Consider the following 18,945-nt stretch of genomic DNA (forward strand, 5'->3'; position numbering starts at 1 on the left):
TTTCCCTGGGACTAGTTGGCAGTTATACACAGATATGTAACTGGTAATTAGGCATGCACACAGACACAAAATAATATTTTGGATTCATCCAGAAATTATTTTGGCCAAATCCAAATCACACAAATACCCTTTCACTTTTTTCGGATTCATTTGAACCAGAAAAGATTTCAAGGTTTTATTGTTCACATACTTTCCCCCCATCCCCAGCAGCAGAGGGCATCTTTTTTTTTCTGAGAAGAGAGGGAAGAGAGCGCCTGCCAAATAGTGCCAGGCAGGCTGCTATCTTTAAAGCCCTCCCCAAGCTTTGGGAGGGATTTAAAAGGAGCAGGCTGCGCACCTGTTATTATCAGCTGTTCACTGTGCTGCTCTCACTTTAAATGTCCCCCTGTTCATAAGCAGCTTTGCCTGCAAACCTAGAAGGAGAACATTTAAAGGGAGTCAACAGTGCTTCAGGAAGGATTTAAAGGGAGTGTTGCACCTATCATTATCAGCTGTTTGCCAGGTTCTACCCCCTCCCCCCTGCTCAAGTACTGCCTGAGAAAACAGAAGGGGATGCATTTAAATGGGCTGAATTACGATTTGGCCACTGCTGAATCAGACCATTTAAATGCGGGGGGGGGGGGTGCGTTTCAGCTTGGATAGGTCTGAAAAATACCCGAATCAGCATTGATTTGGGTCCTTTTTGGCTCATCCAAACCGAATCATCCATGCATACTGCTAATCATCTCACCTATGCAGCAGGCTGAATAAACCAGTTGCTTTCATTGTGTAGGTATGAATAATGGTTTACGTTCAGTTATGACACAATTCACGTTTGCATGTAGATCTGCCAGTGGGGAGATGCTCTGTATCACTTTGCATGAACTCTGTGCAAAAGAAACACATTTTGCAGTGTTCACACAATGTTTTTAGTCTCCCTTTACACCCGAATAAAGATGTAAAGTCTTATGTTATGTAACCTTTAGCTTGCTTATGGGGTGTCCTTGTGGAGGACTTGGGCTACCCAGGGCCAATCAGCGGATTCCTGGAGACCAGAAGAGCACTGTGGGGCTCTTTGAGGTTGCCTGTGGTGAGGTAGAGGGTCTGACTTTTGCATCTGCACTACTTCTTTTAGGAATTGCTAAGGCTGTGCATGCCAAAGGGACTCATCTCCTCTCTCCTTCTTTTAAGGGCTTATTTGCTGAAGCTGCAATTTGCCTCTGGTAACTCTTGTGCATTATTATTGGGTTTTTCCCCCTCCCTGTACATTGGGCTTTCTATTTCTTTTTCAAACCTTGACTGGAAATTGGTGGATGAGAGCAATTTCTTATTCTCCCTATTACATTAATAGGAGCAAACGCTGAGAGATAACATCTGTGCAACCTCAGTCTCATATTTTCGCAGCTTCATTTTTATCCCCCATTTGCTCCTAAGAGGCCTTAAAATTATCTATCTCAATACAGAATGGGGTCAATTTCCCCTTTACATTGCCTGACTCCCATTTAATGCACTGGGCACGAGCAGCATTCATCTCCCCCTCTCCTCTCTTTGACAAGTTTTTCATCACTGATCTCTGTTCTCGTATCGCAGTTCCAGGACTGGTGCGTAGCCTTTAGTCCCCAGTGCTGGATGTTGCCCATTTTGTGGGATTCTTGTTAAGAGGCCGTGTGGGTGCAAAGAGTTACTTTGGTTCAGCAAATTGTCAGTGCATTTGAACCCTGCATTGTTCTCGCTGAAGGGGGTTCCATGCCTGTGGCCCTAACGTGCAGAGTCAGAACCAGCAACTGGAGGTAGCTGGTTTCCAGGGTGGAGATGTGAATTACAGACAGAACAGCATGTGTAGTGGTAGGCTTGAAGGTCAGCCATGTTAGGAGAAGAAGAAGAAGCTGTTTTTTTTGTACCCTGCGCTTTACTACCTGAAGGTGTCTCAAAGTGGCTTACGGTCTCCTACCCTCCCTGATCCCGCAAACGACACCCTGAGAGATAGGTGGGGATGAGAGCTCTCTGAGAGAACTGTGACTGCATGTGGAGGCATGGGGATTCAAACCTGATCAGGTACATACCTACCTGATCAGGTACATACCTACCTAATTTTGTGCATGGGACGACCAGGTGAGCAGGGCTTTAGTGATGCGGGGGCTGAGCTTCTACAGAGAAACATCCACCCGTGAACCAGCCCCTTGCCCTGATGCCCAACATCCCACTGCCCCCACCAAGGTGTAGCAACACCAACACTAGCTGCCTCAGGCCATGGGTCCCATGGCTTGTTGCCACTGTCAGGAAGGTGGGTTGCAGGACTGGCAGCCATTTTGGGGGGGGGGGGGGTTGGCTAGCGTTCAGGTGTTGCTCTGGCTGCCATGAACAGTTGCCTCACCCAGTCTCAGATGTGTGCTGTCAAGGGGCCAGGTTGCTGATGGCTAGTGTGCACGCAGCCAAGCCATCCTCCGCTCGCCAGTGTGAGTGTCACTGGGGATGGGGCAGTTGTGGCTTGCGGCTCCCATCGCCTGTGGAGGCTTAATGGGGCCCAGTGTGCCTCCATCAAGTATGGTGCCCAAGGTGCGAGCCTCGTTTGCCATACCATAAATACACTTTTGAACCTGGCTCTTCAGAGACAGCTGCTTCTAACCACTACAACATGGTGGCTCTCAAGGAGGCCAAGGAACTGACCTGCTACTATTCTGTGAGTTCTTGCCACAGTGCAGATGACATTTATGTGATGCCTTCCACAGGACATGAGACAAGATCAATGTAGGCCCTGGCTCCACCTCATTGGTTTGGGTTTAAGAGGTTATGGCTCAGACACAGAGCTTCTGCTTGGCATGCACATGGTTCCAGGTTCAATCCCCAGCATCTCCACCTAAAAGCACCAAGCAGGCTGTGACGGGAAAGACCTCATCCTTGGATTTATCAACAAGCAAGGCTTGGGGTGGCTCATGCAGTTCAGTTCAGTTTAGTAAGATGCAGTTCAGTACGCAGTCTTAAAAACAACCATGAGAAATCGATAACACAGTTTAGAATCAGCTACATAAATCTTCTGTTGAATAGTTCTGTATCCAGCAACCCAGCCATAAAGTGATTCTGTAGTGCTCACCTGCATGCTGGGGCGGTATGTAGAAAACAAACAAAACCAGCTGTAGCAGAGGACTTCCCTAGAGGAGGAACCCTGATGAAAAGAGAGACAGACACCCCCCCCCCCAGTTCCTCGTATTTTCAAGCAATAGGGTTGGATAATAGTCCCTGAATGTTAATTCAGTTGTACCTTTCTGAAATGCTTCTGTTTACTATAGGCAGAGCTGAGGGACCTCTCAGATAGCCTTGCTAAATGTGGTTCTCCTTTTGGGCCTTGAAAGTGGGAATTCAGCCAGGTCCCTTAGCTTTTCCTTGGGCTTCCTCACAGAGGGCTGAATTGGGATTGATTCTGAGTCCTAGCAAAGAGGCTGGGCTTTCAAACTGCATGTGGTAGTTAGCCTTTCGGTCTTGTTAATTTTTCCTTTCGAAATAACTGAAACCAGTGAACAGTGAGGAAGGGAGGCCTCGTGCACTGAGTTGGCAGTCTCAAGGCTCAGTCAGGCCAGCTCCAACCGAGGAGGAGGCACTAGAAGGCAAGGACTAGATGGGAAGCCAGGCAAGGGAGCAGGCGGGTGCAGCAGTACAGAAGCTCTCCTCCTCTTCAAGAGGTCAGCTGATTAGTCCACTCTCAGCTGGAGGCTTTTCTGGAGCTACGTGAAACTTTGGGGGTCTTCTGGCAACAACTAAATTAACTGGCATTGGTTGCAACTTCATGTAACGGCTGGCAGACTAGCAGCCCTTTCTTCTGGTCTGCAGGCTGTCAAATCCCTATATTCACAGGCTTTTGCCATCACCCTTGTAACTCCATTTACTTAGGCTGAGTTCACAGAAGGGTCAGGAGATGGGGGCACGGGAATGGTGTCTGCCACCTTTGCCATTCCATCGGGAGAGGCAGGGTATAAATCTGCTGCGTGTTTGGACACAGGTTATGTGGCCCTTACTTTCGTTTCACCATGAGGAGGGGTGGGGGGAGGGTGTCAGCTGGAGTTTTCATGCCCAAAATTGGGTTCGGAGGAGCAAGGGGGGAAGTATAGACATAGAGGAGCATGTTTAGATGTGCCTTAGTCTTAGCAAGGAATTGCACATGTCCTGCTTTGCTTCTTCCTAAATAAAGAGATTCTCAATAGTCTGTTTTTTGGGAATGTCGACAGGGACCTCACACAGGTGGTTGTGGCGGTCAGTCCTCATGCATAGGCCTTGCAAGAGCATCTCTGAACGTTGATCCCTTGGATAATCCCTCCCTGTGGTCCTCCCTGCCTTTCTACAAATGCGACCCAGGATATTGTTGGGGGAGGAGGTGCGTCTTTCCCTCCTCCCCATTTGCCCGGCTTTGTTTTTCTGCTTGCCTTTTCAGTTTCTTGCCTGGCATTCCAGATTCTGCAGAATCCTCCATCCTACGGTTAGAATAAATGAAGCAATTTAGCACTTATTTCCACAGCATGGGACTAAGCAGCTGAGAGAGTGCAGAGTGGAGCACGGAGCCCTAGATAGTCTAAATTCAGCATTCGAGGCTGTTTTAACAAGGAGAAGGAACTATGCTAATGCTCAACCTTTTCTCTTTCTTTTCTTTAACATTAATTATTTCCTGAATAAATTTCACAGATTGGTTCTGCTACTGCCAAGGCCTGCTTGCTTCTCCCTGTTCAGTTAATCAGTTTGCTTGCTTTGGATGATTACCCAGGCCGGTCCCCGGGGGGATGAGGCAGCTCTCCTGAAAATAAAAGTGCTGGCTCCTGACCCACATGAATCCAGGTTGCCATGATCTCTGCCTCACTACCCATCTGATTTATGGGACTGAGGGTGGGGCTTGGTAGAAAGCTAGCCAAAGAGTGACTTGCCACCACCTTATTGTCTATGTGGCTTATCTCTTGTCCATCAGCGAGAAACCATTAATGGCTGCAAGGCATTGGTGGGGGCTGACTGGATGGTTCTAAAATTATCCTCCTTAATGTTCCTTTGACTTGCATGTCTGTCTCTGCAGTATACCCCAGATGTGCCATGTGCTGAGCTCAAAAGATGATGCTCTTGTCTTTGGTGGGATATGGCCCATCCTAAATTGCCAAGGCCACAATGAGATGATTGCTGTTTTCCCCAGACTTTTGCGTGTGCATTCATCTATATCCCGCTTTTCTCCCCGGTTGGTTCTCATAGTTACTTAGAACGTCATTCTCTCCTCCCCTATTTTCTCACAGCAGCAGCCCTGTGAGGTAGGTTGAGCTTGTGATAGCCTCAGGGTTTCCCAGAGAATTGCCAGGGTAGAAGTGGGGATTTGATCCTAGTCCCCACCAGGAGCACTGTGCTAAGGGGAGACATGGGAGGAGAATCTCAGAGGGTATGAAGGGGGTAATGGAATCTTCCCTCTCCCTTGCTGTGCACTTTGAGCCGCAAAGTCATTTAGAGACTCGTAGTTCCTTATACGCCCAAGCAGCTGGCAGGGCAGCCCCTGCCCCTCCAATCATCCCCTTTACCCAGCTTGAAAGGCAGCCCTCACCCCTTGGTCCCTCTCCTGGCTGGTGTGTGAGAGCAGTCTCCTGAAGTGCCTACAAAGCGCATGACCCCCTAGACAGCTTTACAGGGATACAGGGTGGGAGGCTGTGCATGAAGCCAGTGTTGCTCTCTTCTGAATACGCCTCCTCTGACTGCTTAGGACCCCCCCCTCCCCCAGCCCACGAGTGCTCAGCACACCCTTGACACCCTCTGGTGGCTTTTGCTTGCTCTGTAGTCTGTGGGAGCCTCCAGCACAATTTCAGCACGTCTTTATGGTTTTGCGGCAGGACAGCTCTGGGGGACAAACAAGTGTCTGTTTCCTTTTTTTGCTGTGTGAGAAGCAGAGCAGGAAGCCATGCTTCAGGATTTCTGCAGTAAGAAGAAAATGCTCTCTGTGTGAGAGACAGAGGAAGAGAGGCAGGGGGCAAATTGAGGAACCTTTTCCGTGCGCTTCCTTCCTTGCGAGTGATAAATGTGTGCATTAAACTGATGTCACTACAGCCAAGAAGCATGTTCTCCATTTTCACCACTCCTCCCGCCTCGGTTTAAATCATTTGGCTGCTTAGTCTGACCTCTTGTTTCCCCTCTTTCCCTCCAGGCCTTCAACCTGTAAAACAATTCATGCTCCCCCACCCCATTAGTGATGGGGCTGGCAGTTTATCGTCAGCTGTCTTGTCCACCAAAATTGGTGTGATTGGGCCAGCAGAACAGAGTGCTTTTTAAGAGACAAGAGGTGGAGAGAATGGAACCGTTGTGAGCAGGGGTGGCCCCATGTGGCCCCATGTTGGGGGATGCGCTACGCAGCCTCAGAAGCTCAGTGGAGTGCCCTCTGCTGTCTAGCAACTGCATGGCTCTGGATGGTAACAGAACAGAAGATTTCTTTCACTTACCATGAATCTTCCTTTGTGATGGCCTGAAGGCAGGGTAGTCTTATGCCTGGGATAAGCTCCTCCTCTAGGTGACAGGGTTGAGAATTTTCTTGCGATCCCTGTTGGGGAGGGGCTTCTCCCAGGATTCCTCAGTTCAGATTGGAGCAGTTTATCACAGGAAAAGGAAAAGCCTCCCCTAGGCTTGTTTGTTACGAGGTTCAGAAAGAGCCCCCCACTCTCCATAGGCAGGCCTGAGACTCATCTCATCCTCTTTCTACTTGGCCTCCCCATGAATTTAAGCTCGTTCATATCTTCTATCTACTGCTGAACAGAACCAGAGCTAGCTGGAATACCAGAATCCTCAGGGGCGGGAAAAATTAGACTGGCCCCACTTTTGGACCACCAAGAAGGAAGATTCATGGTAAGTGAAACAAACCTTCAGTTCCCCAGTGGTCCTCTTAACTGGGCAGTCTTACATCTGGGATGTACAAAAAAAGTGTGTCCGGGTGGGTGCAGTATTCTGAATGCGAGACCTGGGCAGCCTCCTGCAGGACCCGTCTTCCAAAAGCTGCCTCAGCAGAAGCCCAACTCGTCTATCTTATAATGCCTCGTGAAGGAGTGGATGGACCTTCACATGGCCACCTTGCATATAACCTCCAAACAGGGGAATGCTCTGTTAGCGACATAGGTAACTGCCCCTTCAGTGAATGTGCCAGCACCTCTCAGGGTAGTTCCTCACCCCTTGCCTTGTAAGCCACAATAATGCAGCTCCTGATCATCGACTGATGGTTGCGGTGGACAACTTTCTCCTCAAGGAAAGCTTCCTAAAGGATACAAACAGAGCCTCTGAGCTCCTGAAGGCCCTTGTTCTATCCAAATAAAAGTTAAGGCTCACTACACGCCCAGAAACCAGGAAGGGAGCCCTGCCCAGCTCTACTCCACCACCATCTCTAGCTAGCAGCTCCTGTGGCTAGGGAGAACCAATGCAGCTGAATGGAGCTTGCCCGCGACACACTGCTGCTGAGAAGGAGCACTGCCGCCAACAGAACCTCTGCCTATACTGTGTGGGCACCAGTCACTTTGCTAGCCAGTGTCCTGCAAAGGAAACTCCAAAGCAAATGGCAGGAAACTCCCACTCACAGGTGACTTCGAACCTTACCACCTGGGAGGAAGCGGAAGGTCAAGTTCCCATTTGAACCATCTGCTCCTGCCAGTCACTCTGCTCCTTCCTGATGAGTGCTAGCTCCTAGCCAACACGTTAGCAGACTGTGGGGCAACAGGCTCCTATATTGATAAGGACTTTCAGCGCCTGAACCAAGTCCCCATCTGAAAAAGGTGCAGTCTACTCAAGTGGAGGCCATAGATGGGTATCTTCTTGAATCGGGCTGGGTAAATCTGGAGACTGAACCTCTGGTGATGCAGGTACAGGAGCACATGGAGCAACTGGTTTTCGATGTAGTCTGGATGCCAAGGTTTCCTCTTGTTCTAGGCATGAGTTGGCTTAAATGGCACAACTCCTAGATTGATTGAGGGAAGCCGGAGGTCCGGTTCTCCTGCAATTGCCTTTAGCACCTGCCTACTCCACTTCTTCTGAGTACCTCGTCTGAGCTGGCTCTGGAGCTAATGGGTACGCCAATGTTGTCGAAGAGAAGGGGGCAGACCAGTAACACCAAGAAATCAGTTGTGGAATTGACCTGAAACTTGGAGTAGCGTTGCCAGTGAAATGCCTTTATGCTCTATCTGAGCCTGAATGCCAGACACTCCAGGACTTTCTAGAGAAAAACTTCCAACAGGGTTTCATCCAGCTGCCCATTGCTCCGACATCTGCTCTAATCCTGTTTGTGAAAAAGAAGTGTGGAGAGCTCAGACTCTGCCATGACTATAGGGTGCTCAACCAGATCACCATTGAAGGCCAATACCCCTTTACCCCTGGTTTCTGAGCTACTATAAAGGATCAAAGGGGCACGGGTCTTTTCCAAGCTGGACCTTCTGGGGGCCTACAAATCTGATTAGAATTCATTCTGGAGATGAATACTGTGTTTGGAACCCAGTATGGACAATATGAGTGTTCCTTCTCAGCAGTTTTCCTTTTGCTCATATTTAGTGACTCTGGCTGTGAATGTCAGCTCCTGCATTTGTGACTTGTAACACACCTAGTCTTGCAGCTTGAGCATAAAAGCAAGACCGAGTAAAAAGGTAAAGGTATCCCCTGTGCAAGCACCGAGTCATGTCTGACCCTTGGGGTGATGCCCTCTAGCATTTTCATGACCGAGTAGAGGCTGATAAAAAGGGTTAACGGGCCAAGCCAGAGATTTGCAGGATTGGGTTCTTGGGCATGCCTCAGATTGAAAGAGCAAGTGAACAGGCAGGGTGGGGTAGAAGGTCCCTGCAGCCCCAGACTGGAGTCCTTGGCATGCTTTGCTTAGTTGCTTTGCTTATGAAGCACTCCTTTGTTTCCAGTGGATTTCCTAATGAACTGGTATGTTGTTGAGACACTCCGCAGTGGTGGTAATTACATCTGAAACAGGAAGGTCAGGGCTCATCTTCCTCCATACAAGCCAACAGCTACCTGCCTTTAGCACCTTTATAAACTGTCTTTTTGTTTGTTTGTTTTTCTATTTCCCTTTATTTAAAAAAAAATCATACTTTAACCCTTCCTGAAACTTTGATCCATCCCATTTATTGTGTTTCCTTTTTTATGCTAACTTGATCTTGTCAGACCTTTGAAGCTAAGCAGGGTCAGATCCGGTGAGCACTTAGATGGGAGATCTCCAAGGGAGGCCAGGGTGGCTATTCCAGAGGCTGATAGCGACAAATCACCTCTGACTTGTCCTTTCCATTGAAAGCCCCAGGCTAAGGTCACTGCAAGTCATCTGCAACTTGATGGCACTTAATGCACACACAGGTTTATCCTTTGTAGTATGTCATCTGACAGCCCACATGCACACAGAGAACATCATCCCTGGCTCCAAGGAAGCCTGCTTGACCTCAACCATGGCCAGAGCTTTCTTTGTCCTGGCCCCCACCTGGTGGAATGAGCTCCCAGAGGAGATCAGGGCTCTAACAGAACTAAAACTATTCCGTGACATCAACAAGAACCAGCATCTTCCACTGGCTCCCCGTGCCTCCTTCCCATGAAATTAATATCCAAAAGAGACCAGTCGTGGGATTTTATTGTACTTATGAATTGGAGTAAACCGCTGCGAGACATTTGAGATCGGCAATATATAAATATAAATGTAAATACAAATACATGTTGCGGTTACAAATTTACAGTTCACACTGTTTATTTTTGTTCTGCTGTTATTTATGGTTATCAATTTTCTCTGTATAGTTCTTGTTCTGTTTCATGTGAACTGCCCTGGGGAGGGCAGCATATAAATGTAATAAATAAATAATAAATAACTAAATTGTGGTCAGTTGCCCTACAATGCGCAAGTCTTGACCACAACTCTTGTCCTATTTTTGTGTCTTGGGGTAATTGTGAAGTAGCCTTCTCCTCTATCCATGTTTGGTGAATACAGGTCTGTCTGTCTGTCTGTCATATTTATATGCTACCCTCTCTTTTGGCTCAGGGCACTTTACATTATAACCTAGTATAGGATCATCTACAAATTTAATAAGCACCCCCTCTATTCCTTCATCCAAACCATTTATAAATATGTTGAACAACACAGGGCCCAGGACATATCCCTGAGGCAGTCCACTCGTCATTCCTCTCCAAGAGGATGACGAACCATTATCAAGCACTCTTTGGGTGCAATCTGTCAACCTTGACCCACTTAACAATAAGAGAATCCATACTGCATTTTACCAACTTGTCAAGATGTTATCATGTGGAACTTTATCAAAACCTTTACTGAAATCAAGAATGTGGGGAGGGTTTTTAAATTGCTGGTGGAGTTTGTTGGTATTTAAATATAGTAGAGGGTTTAATGGAGTTTTATGGGGTTTTATTGGGGATTATACTGTTACCCGCCACGAGCCACTTGCAAGAGTGGTGGGCTAGAACTCAAAGAATGAGTGAATGAATGAACAAATGAATAAGAGAAACTATATCCACAGCACTTCCCTGATCCAGCAAGGTAGTAACTTCCTCAAAAAAAAAGAGATAAGTTAGTCTGACATGAGAAAGCCATTCTGATTCTTTGTAATTGCAGCCATCTGCTCTAGCTGCTCAAGGGCCAAGTATTTGATGATTTGTTCAAAAGTTTTGCCAGCTATAGACGTCACCTGTTTCCCAAGAATTTTCAAAAATATTAGAAAGAGATTCAGAAATTATATTTATATATAGCAGGCGATGGGAATCCCAGGGGCTCAGAGAAGGAACAGGCCAAGAGATGCATCTGTATTTTGGCGACTCGAATCAGGAGCTCTCTGGAGTTAATAGTGCTGCAGCATCCTTTCCCCCATGGCTGCAGTGTTGAAATCCAGTAGAAGCCAAGAGCCCTTGGCTTTCCTGTGGGACAATGGTTTGATTGACTGGGATGTAGCTGCTTCTCCAGATGCAGGGCAGCAATGCAGCCTGAAAAGCAAGAGGTGAAATAGGCATTTTGGAGCCTAACCCCAGCTGCATTCTGCAAGCTTTTGAGCTCACCAAGGAGATGAACCAGGTGGCCGCCTTACTGTCTGGTGATGAGACAGCCACTACTGAATACCCTCATCTGTACTCCACACTTGTCCTCTCTTGAAGCCTCCTTCCAAGCCGGCTTTGCAACTTTTGCAAAGACTCTTTTCATCCAGCAACCTTTCCCTTTTCTGTCCATATTTGTAGCCAAGGGATTGCTTTGGATTCTTATCCAAAGCTTCCTGCTTCCTAGTAGCTTCGTTACTGAGCTAGCCTCTGAAACCTCCTTTTCCTTTATTGGCTGCTAATTGTGAAGCACAAAATGCTTTGCTCGCTAATTTCACTTTCCAAAAGTCCAGCATCAGAGTCCATTCAGCTATGCTGCAGTGCTGGACATTGGGGGAGGGAGTGGAATTTGTGTTTCTATCCCTGTTTCTTAACATTTTGAATACTGTGGGGCTCTGGAGTTGTGTCAGTGTTTGATGGAAACTTTCAGGTCACCTTCCCTTCCCCATGTGTTCCACCACTCTCCTTGTGGAGAGCCAGTGTAGAGTAGTGGTTAAGAGTGGCAGCTTCTAATCGGGTGAGGTGGGTTTGATTCGCTGCTCCTCCAAATGCAGCCAGCCGAGTGACCCTATTAGTTCTGTCCTCACAGAACAGTTCTGGCAAAGCTCTCTCAGCTTCACGTACCTCACAGGATATCTGTTGTGGGGAGAGGAAGGGATTGCAGCCGTTGCAGGCCAGCCACGGGGCTCGCGGCGGAGCGGCTCGTCGGGGGAGTGTTTGGTAACGGCGGCAGCGAGGCGTTCCTCGGGGTCTCGCCGCGGCGGCAGCCTGGAATTCCAGGGACAGGCCAGGTCTTGTGGCAGCGGCGATGTGTAAGTCGTGGGCGTAGGGGGACGGCCGGGGACAGGCGTTCATTGCCGGGGTGGGCTCCCCAACAGCCCTTACTTTTTATTTTTATTCAGTTTTCTTGGTCAAGAAATATATCTGTAACTGAGGCTACCTATTGAAGCGTGGAATGTGGTTTCATCATTGGACTAAGCAAGTAGGAAATCAACCATAGACATGCAATTAAATATCCTGGGATTTTTTACATTTATTTCCCTCTGCATCCAAACTAATATACCCTTGAAGAAAATAGCATAATCTGGGTCTAGGAGATCCATGTACACCCAAGAATACGCTCCAGGATCTTCTCTTGTGTTCTGGAGTTCTGTAGCAGATATGCATGGGGTTTGTGGCAGCTGATTCAATGTGGAAAGAGTCCTTTGGAGATGCAGTGTTCAAAAGCGGTTTGCTGGACAAGTAGGTGATCATATGCAAATAGTGAGGTACAGTTTAAAGACAAACTACCTTATCAAAAACACAGCTGTGATCTGCACCAGTGATCCCCAACCTCACTGAGCCTTTCGGCAACACTTGGCGGTGAGCACAATCACAAAATGGCTACCATGGGCGATGGTTTTGCCTTATATCTCTACAGTTATGAGGTTGTTGATTTAGTCTGAGGAAGAGTGCATGCACTCGTAAGCTCACGCCTGGAATACATTTTTGTTGATCTTAAAAGTGCTATTGGACTCTTCTTTTTGTTGAGCTACTATAGACCAACACGGCTACCCACTTGAATCAGTCCACTTATATGTTATGTCATGAAGAAACAGATTTCCATGTATTGTGGATGTTCCACGTGAACTGCCCTGAGCCTCGGGAGGGTGGTATACAAATAGAATAAATAAATAAAAGAAATGAAATGTAAACTCGCCCAAACTGGCAGTGCTAGGAGGAGTAGCCTAGAAATTAAAGTATAAATAAATAAATTAAAGCCAACAAAGTTTTATTCAAGGTATAAGCACAAAGGCTTACACCTTGAATAAAACTTTGTTGATCGTAAAGGTGCCCTGGACTCAAACTTTGGACTGCTACTTCAGGCCAGCACAGCAACCCACCTGAAGCGAAAACAATTAGTGTGACATCAGACAGAAGGGAATGGAATGGGATGAGGATAGTTTCTACTTGTAGTGCTGGAGCCACCCTGATTCCATATGCAGACCCTGACAGATGGTGTCTGGGCCTAAAGAGAAAGCAGAGAGGCACAGTTGGGGCTTGGTTGACAGTCCTGATAGAAGCGTCTGACAAATGGTCCCCCCAGTCCCTGGGAGGCTGTCAGAAGTGCTCTGATTAGTAATTGCCCCAAACTGCTTGCTGCTCTAGAAAGGATTAAGCAGCTGTGGTGGAGGAAAGCCAGGCAGGGAGGAGGGTCCCTCGCCGTTTGGTAAGAAGCCTCTGTGCGGGCGACACAGCACAGTTGCGCAGCGGCCGAGGAAATAGTCACTGCCTGGTGGGGAATGAGGCCCCTGAGGACTGCGGCCCACCATAAATTATTCATGCATGCTGGTGTGAAAGCAATAAAATAAAACTGGAATTGAAATATAAACATACACCATGGCAGATTTGTGCATGTCAGGTGTGAGGATGAGATGGAGAGGGAAGTATGCCTGCTGTTGGATTGTAGAGCTGTAGAGTGAACAGGGAGGGGAATTGAGAGGAGATGGTCTTTGCAGCAGAGTGCAGAGTAATGGTGTCAGTAAATCAAACCGGAATGAGGAATCCCTGGTTCCCCATTCGTGCTGCAAGCCTCAGAGTTCCCTGGGCTGTGTTCCTTTAAACAAAAAAAAGGAAAAAATGCCCCTCTGCATTCAGTACGCCTTGAGAGCTTGTTCTGTTGGGTGTGCTCAATGTGTGTTGTATACAGGAGGTACACTTTTTTCTCCTTAACTCCTAAAGAGGATGGTGGTCAGTGCCATGTCCAGTGCGTTATTGGTGTGATACTCGGGAGCCAGAAAGGGAACCCTCTCTGCAATGCCAAAATATTGGAGGTGGGCAAATGTTGTCTCAGTTCTTCTGGAAGCTCAAATCCGAAAAGGCCCTGGGCACTGGTCAAGGCCCGGTGAGCTTCCCTGGGGCCAGAAATGACCAATAATTTGGTGCTCACAGAGTGACATGATGGACAGTTGCGTCCCCGCCAGGAGGGGCAATTACCCTGCAAATCCAAATCACGGGTTGAGATACAGAGATTCGAGTTTGACTAATAGCACTGATTCGAGTCAGTGGTATTATAACCTACGGTGCCATAAAAGTCAATGGGAAATGTTGCCTTTTTGTCTGTTCTGTGCTTTTGGGTGTCAGTGGGGTTTGAGATACAGGCATCAAATTTGCGGGATAGCTGCAGGAGTCTCTCCTCAAAAGAACCCCCAAGTTTACAAAAGATTAGACCAGAGGGCCCAGTTCTATGGAGGTCAAATGGGGGCACCCTCTACTTTTGAGGAGAGACTCCTGCAGCTACGTTGTGTGTGGCGGGGTCATCTGTAAGTCTCCTTGCAGAAGATCTCTCCTCTACTGGTGGAAGAAGGGCAGGGTGATCTGGCTCTTTCCATGTGTGTGCAACTTGGTTCTTCTGTCCTGCCCATCCCTTAGCAGCTCATACAGGTACCCTCCCCCCCCCCTTTGTAATTACTTCAGGACATAACTATTGGAAAGCGGCTCAATACAAATCCCTTAAGCCTCTATTGATACAGGCTCTGGGGAGAGCTTCAGCCTCTCCAGGAAACTGAAACATGGGTACCATCTGTGGTTCCACGGCTCCCTAGCCAAATTACATTCCAAAGCCTGCCTTTCTTTCCTCCGCTATTTTTCATTAAGCGAATTGGGTTTGCTGAAAATTGCAGGGCCATAAATATTCTCTCCCTGTTTAGTGCAGGCAGGTTATTGCTGTTCCCTGGTTTGCTGTTTGGTTTTTTCGCTGCAGAGCAGAAGGTGGAACCCTGAACTCTCCCACTGAAATGAGAAATGGGGGTGGGGGTGGGTGGAACAATCCATTCCTTCAGTAAAGAAGCCAGGGGTGGAAGGAACTTAGCAAAGGAACTGCCTGTCCCCAAAATTGCTTCACTTTCAGAGCCACAAAATGTTTAGAATCATAGAATGGGAAGGCGTGACGCAGGCAGTCTAGTTCCACCCCCTGCTCAGTGTAGAATCAGCCTAAAGCATCAGGGTTAAGTATCTGTCCAGCCACTGCTTGAATATGGCCAATGAGGGAGAGTTTACCACCTCCTTAGGCTGCCCATTCCACTGCTGAACTAAACTCATAGAATCCTAGACAGAAGGGGCCATCTAGTTCCACCTCCTGCTCAATGCAGGATCAGCCTAGAGCTTCCATGATAACTAACTGTCCAGCCCCTGCTTGAAGACTGTCAGTGAGGAGGAGCTCATCACCTCCTTAGGCAGCCCATTCCATGGCTTAATTAGACTCATAAAATCCTAGAGTGGAAAGGGACCATGCAAGCCATCTAGTACCACCCCCTGCTCAATGCAGGATCAGACTAAAGCTGCTGCTTGAAGACCACCAATGAAGGGGAGCTCACCACCTCCTTAGGTAGATCATTCTACTGCTGAACTGGACTCAGAGAATCCTAGAGTGGGAAGGGGTCAAACATGCCATCTAGTCCCACCCCATGCTCAATGCTGGATCAGCCTTAAGCATCCAGAATTAGTATCTATCCAGCTGGTGCTTGAAGACTACCAGTGAGAGGGAGCTCACTACCTCCTTCGGCAGCCCATTCCACTGCTGAACTACTCTCTGTAAAAAAAAATTCCCTTGATATCTAACCAGTACCATTCTATATGTAGTTTAAACCCATTACTGTGGGTCCTCTCTGCTGCCACCAGGAACCACTCCTTGCCCTCCTCTAAATGGTACTATTTCAAATACTTAAAGACAGCAATCATGCCCTCTTCTCCTACAGTGGGGCTAAAGTCATCCAGAGTGGTTAGGTTACCCCTCTGCTCACTCAGGTAGGCTAATTGTAATGCAAATTTTGCAGCCCTTTCGCTGGTGTCCAGAGTCTGACCTTCCAGTCTTCATTGTCCTACTGCTCAGGTCGGAGATCCTGAGCCTTGCACCTGATCAGGAATAATTCTATTAAACATCCACAGGAGAAACTTTAAGAAATTCACATTCCAACCAATTCATCACCGGTACACAAGAAGAAATCGCAGGACCCATTTAAATGGCTTGGACTACAACACAGACGGATGGAACACTGGCAGAATGCCAGGCTCCAGGGACACAGAAGGGGTCAAGATGGCTGCCTTGGACCCAGAGGAGCAGTCTGGAGCTCCAGGCTTCCACTCCTCCAACAGCCTCATTCTGGAGGCCAGAGAAACGATGGCGCAACACATTCCCTCAGCAGGAAGAAAGGCTGGAACCAAGCAGAAGCGAACCACCAGCAAAGAGAACGGTTGCACCATGATGAAAACAGGCGGCTCCAACGGGCCAGCTCCACAACAAGCGCCCAAAAGAAGAGCTCGGCTTCCCAAAAGTATGCAAGATGCAGCACACAGAGTTCCGGAGCATGCTGCCAGAGAACCGGGATCATCCATCTCTCAACCACTATATCGACAGCCTGCTGGAAGGACACACTGGGAGGCATGAAGGGCTGGCAAACCCTGTAGGTGAACAACAAGTTATGAGTTCACGCCCCAGGTCCTTCTCCCCAGTGTGCCTAAATAGGAACAAGGCCAGGGGGATTGCAGAGTGCCAGAAGCAAGTCCCCATTAAGATCTGCAGAGCATCAACATGATCATCATTCTCCACCTTTGTCAGACATTACCGCATCGACCAGGTGGTCTCCCTGGAGGCTATCTTCAAACATGTGGCAAGCCATGCAGGACTGACTTCAAGGGGTTTAGCCTGCCCTGACTATAGGTTTGGTACACCTAACCACTTTGGATGACTTGGGCCTCACTGTAGGAGAACAAAACATTGGACTCACCTGAAGGTTTCTTCTCTCCAGTGGGGTGAAGTCATCCACATCCCACCCAGGGAGGGAGTAATTTCACTGTATACTCACAACAAACAAACAAAAAGCCGCTACTATCAGCACTGATGCCAGAATGGCCAGATGGAAAAGGACACCTTACCATGGATATCATAGCCTGACACAAGAATTGAACGCAGCAGGACTTAGGAAGAACTGGAAGGTTAGGCTCTGGTCACCAACTAGAGAACTGCAAAATTTGCATTATAGTTACCCTAACGGAGCAAACAGAGGTGTGACCTAACCATGCTGGATGATTTTGCCCCACTGGAAAGAAAAAACCTTCAAGTAAGTCCAATGTTCCTTTCTCCTAGCCTTGCCTAAACATTTGCTAGTTTAGGAGTGGAAATGGAAGACGAGTGGGAGCCGAGGGGTGAAATGTGCAGCTAAAATCTTTGGTTGCTTGCTTCAAACTGACACTGTGAACATCTGTGGCCCACCTGCTCTGACCCATAGGTCTCCCTGCCCTGCAGATTTCTTGATCCCTTACAGCAGCAGCTAGTCTAACTCTGAGGCTAACGACTTACCATCCATAGCAGTCTCCCCACAGCTTTTCCTGTGCCTAGGTGAGATATTTTCCTCCCTGCTCTTCCTCGCAAGCTGCCCTTTTGGCTGACGCTTTTCAGCTGGTGCCCATATGCCATTTGTTCAGCTTGATGGGTTTAATTTAAACATTGGGTGGATACCGACTCTTAATTCTCCAAGTGACTCTCGGGCTCCCTAATTGTCTAATGGTAGGAGTTATGGGACTTGGGGTGGGGCTGTGTTCATTTGCAGCTATTTCTGGGATCATCGCCATAAATTTTGGGCTGACAATTTGCCATAGACTAGAAAGCTGTCCTCTAGTTAGGTCTTTTCAGTACTGGAAGGTGTACATATGAGTAAATGAAAGAAGGCAAGAAATTAACTGGTCGCATATCTGTCCAAGATTATTAGTTGACAATTTTGAAAACGTCTGGGTATCAGTCCAAGAGAGTTTGCAGTCTAGGTTACAAAAATCTGTATGCTGTGGCATATTGATCTTGTTCCCTTTGAACTTAGAATAGAACCTTCTGAATATACAAACTATTTGTACATAAAAATAGGAGACTGTTTTACAATAAGACATTGTAACATTTTGCCATCTATAATCCTAGGGGGTCACTATAGTCAAGTCCTTCAAATGGTCAATTGACTTGTGATGCCAAATACTGAAGCAAGGCAGATGTTAACATGTCACATTATAGTCAGCTATAAGTAGTAGTAGTATAGATCACAGTTTATCTGCATTGAAAAATCTTGAATATTTCAATTTTGCATAGTTTGTGGAAAGCCAGGAGAGCATGAGACTTCTAGCCTCCTCAGGTAGACCATTCCACGAGGTGAGGGCATGACAGCTAAGGTCCAGGTACAGGCAAGGTTTTGAACATGGCCCATGTGTATGTTGGTCCCTGCAGAAGGCAAAGTTCTTGTAGAGAAGTACAGGGGGAGAGAGGGGGCCTTGCAGGCCAGGAAGGGCTTTGTGTGCAGTGGCCAGTGCTTTAAACTGATGTGCAGCCAGTGGAATGAGTGCAGAATGGGAGTGACACACATGCTCCATCAAGCTTCTGATAATCTCTCAGCTGCAGCATTCTGTACCAACTGGAGTTTCCTAATAAAATACAGTAGTCTAGAAGCAAATGTGGCTTGTAAGTGACAAGCAGCCAATGGCTCTGAGGTTTACTGGAGGAGTTGTCTACTATTCCCTCCCCCCCCCCCCCAAATTGTGTTGTGATACTGCACTCATATTGTGGACCTCTTTTGTAGTGCACGTGCCGGAAGGACATGGTGAAGATCTCAATGGATGTCTTTGTGCGGGTCCTCCAACCAGAGCGCTATGATTTGTGGAAGCAAGGAAAAGATGTCACAGTATTGGACCACATGAAACCCACTGCTCTCACCAGCCCAGAGCTGGAAACCTGGAATCAGACCAAAGCTGCATTGAAAGCAAAGATGCTACGCAGGTAAGAACAAAAACAGAATTTCCCCCTCCCTTTGATTGTCTCCCTCTCCCCATTTGTCACACTGTGATTTGGCTGAGATGCCAAAGGGAACAAGGGTGCAGCCTCTGCTCCTGAAC

At 47.7% G+C, this 18,945-nt stretch overlaps 1 protein-coding gene across 4 annotated transcripts in view; it reads left to right on the forward strand.

Moving 5' to 3' along the window:
* The window catches only part of KDM4B (lysine demethylase 4B), a 189,161-nt gene that overhangs the window by 114,920 nt on the left and 55,296 nt on the right, over positions 1-18,945 (forward strand). For all 4 annotated transcript variants that reach the window (XM_077332098.1, XM_077332097.1, XM_077332100.1 and 1 more), the window contains exon 9: positions 18,633-18,829. In XM_077332098.1, the coding sequence (XP_077188213.1) occupies positions 18,633-18,829 (197 nt within the window). The remainder of the gene's footprint in view (positions 1-18,632; positions 18,830-18,945) is intronic.

Source organism: Paroedura picta, chromosome 4 (assembly GCF_049243985.1).
Source record: "Paroedura picta isolate Pp20150507F chromosome 4, Ppicta_v3.0, whole genome shotgun sequence".
In the NCBI taxonomy this organism is placed as follows: domain Eukaryota; kingdom Metazoa; phylum Chordata; class Lepidosauria; order Squamata; family Gekkonidae; genus Paroedura; species Paroedura picta.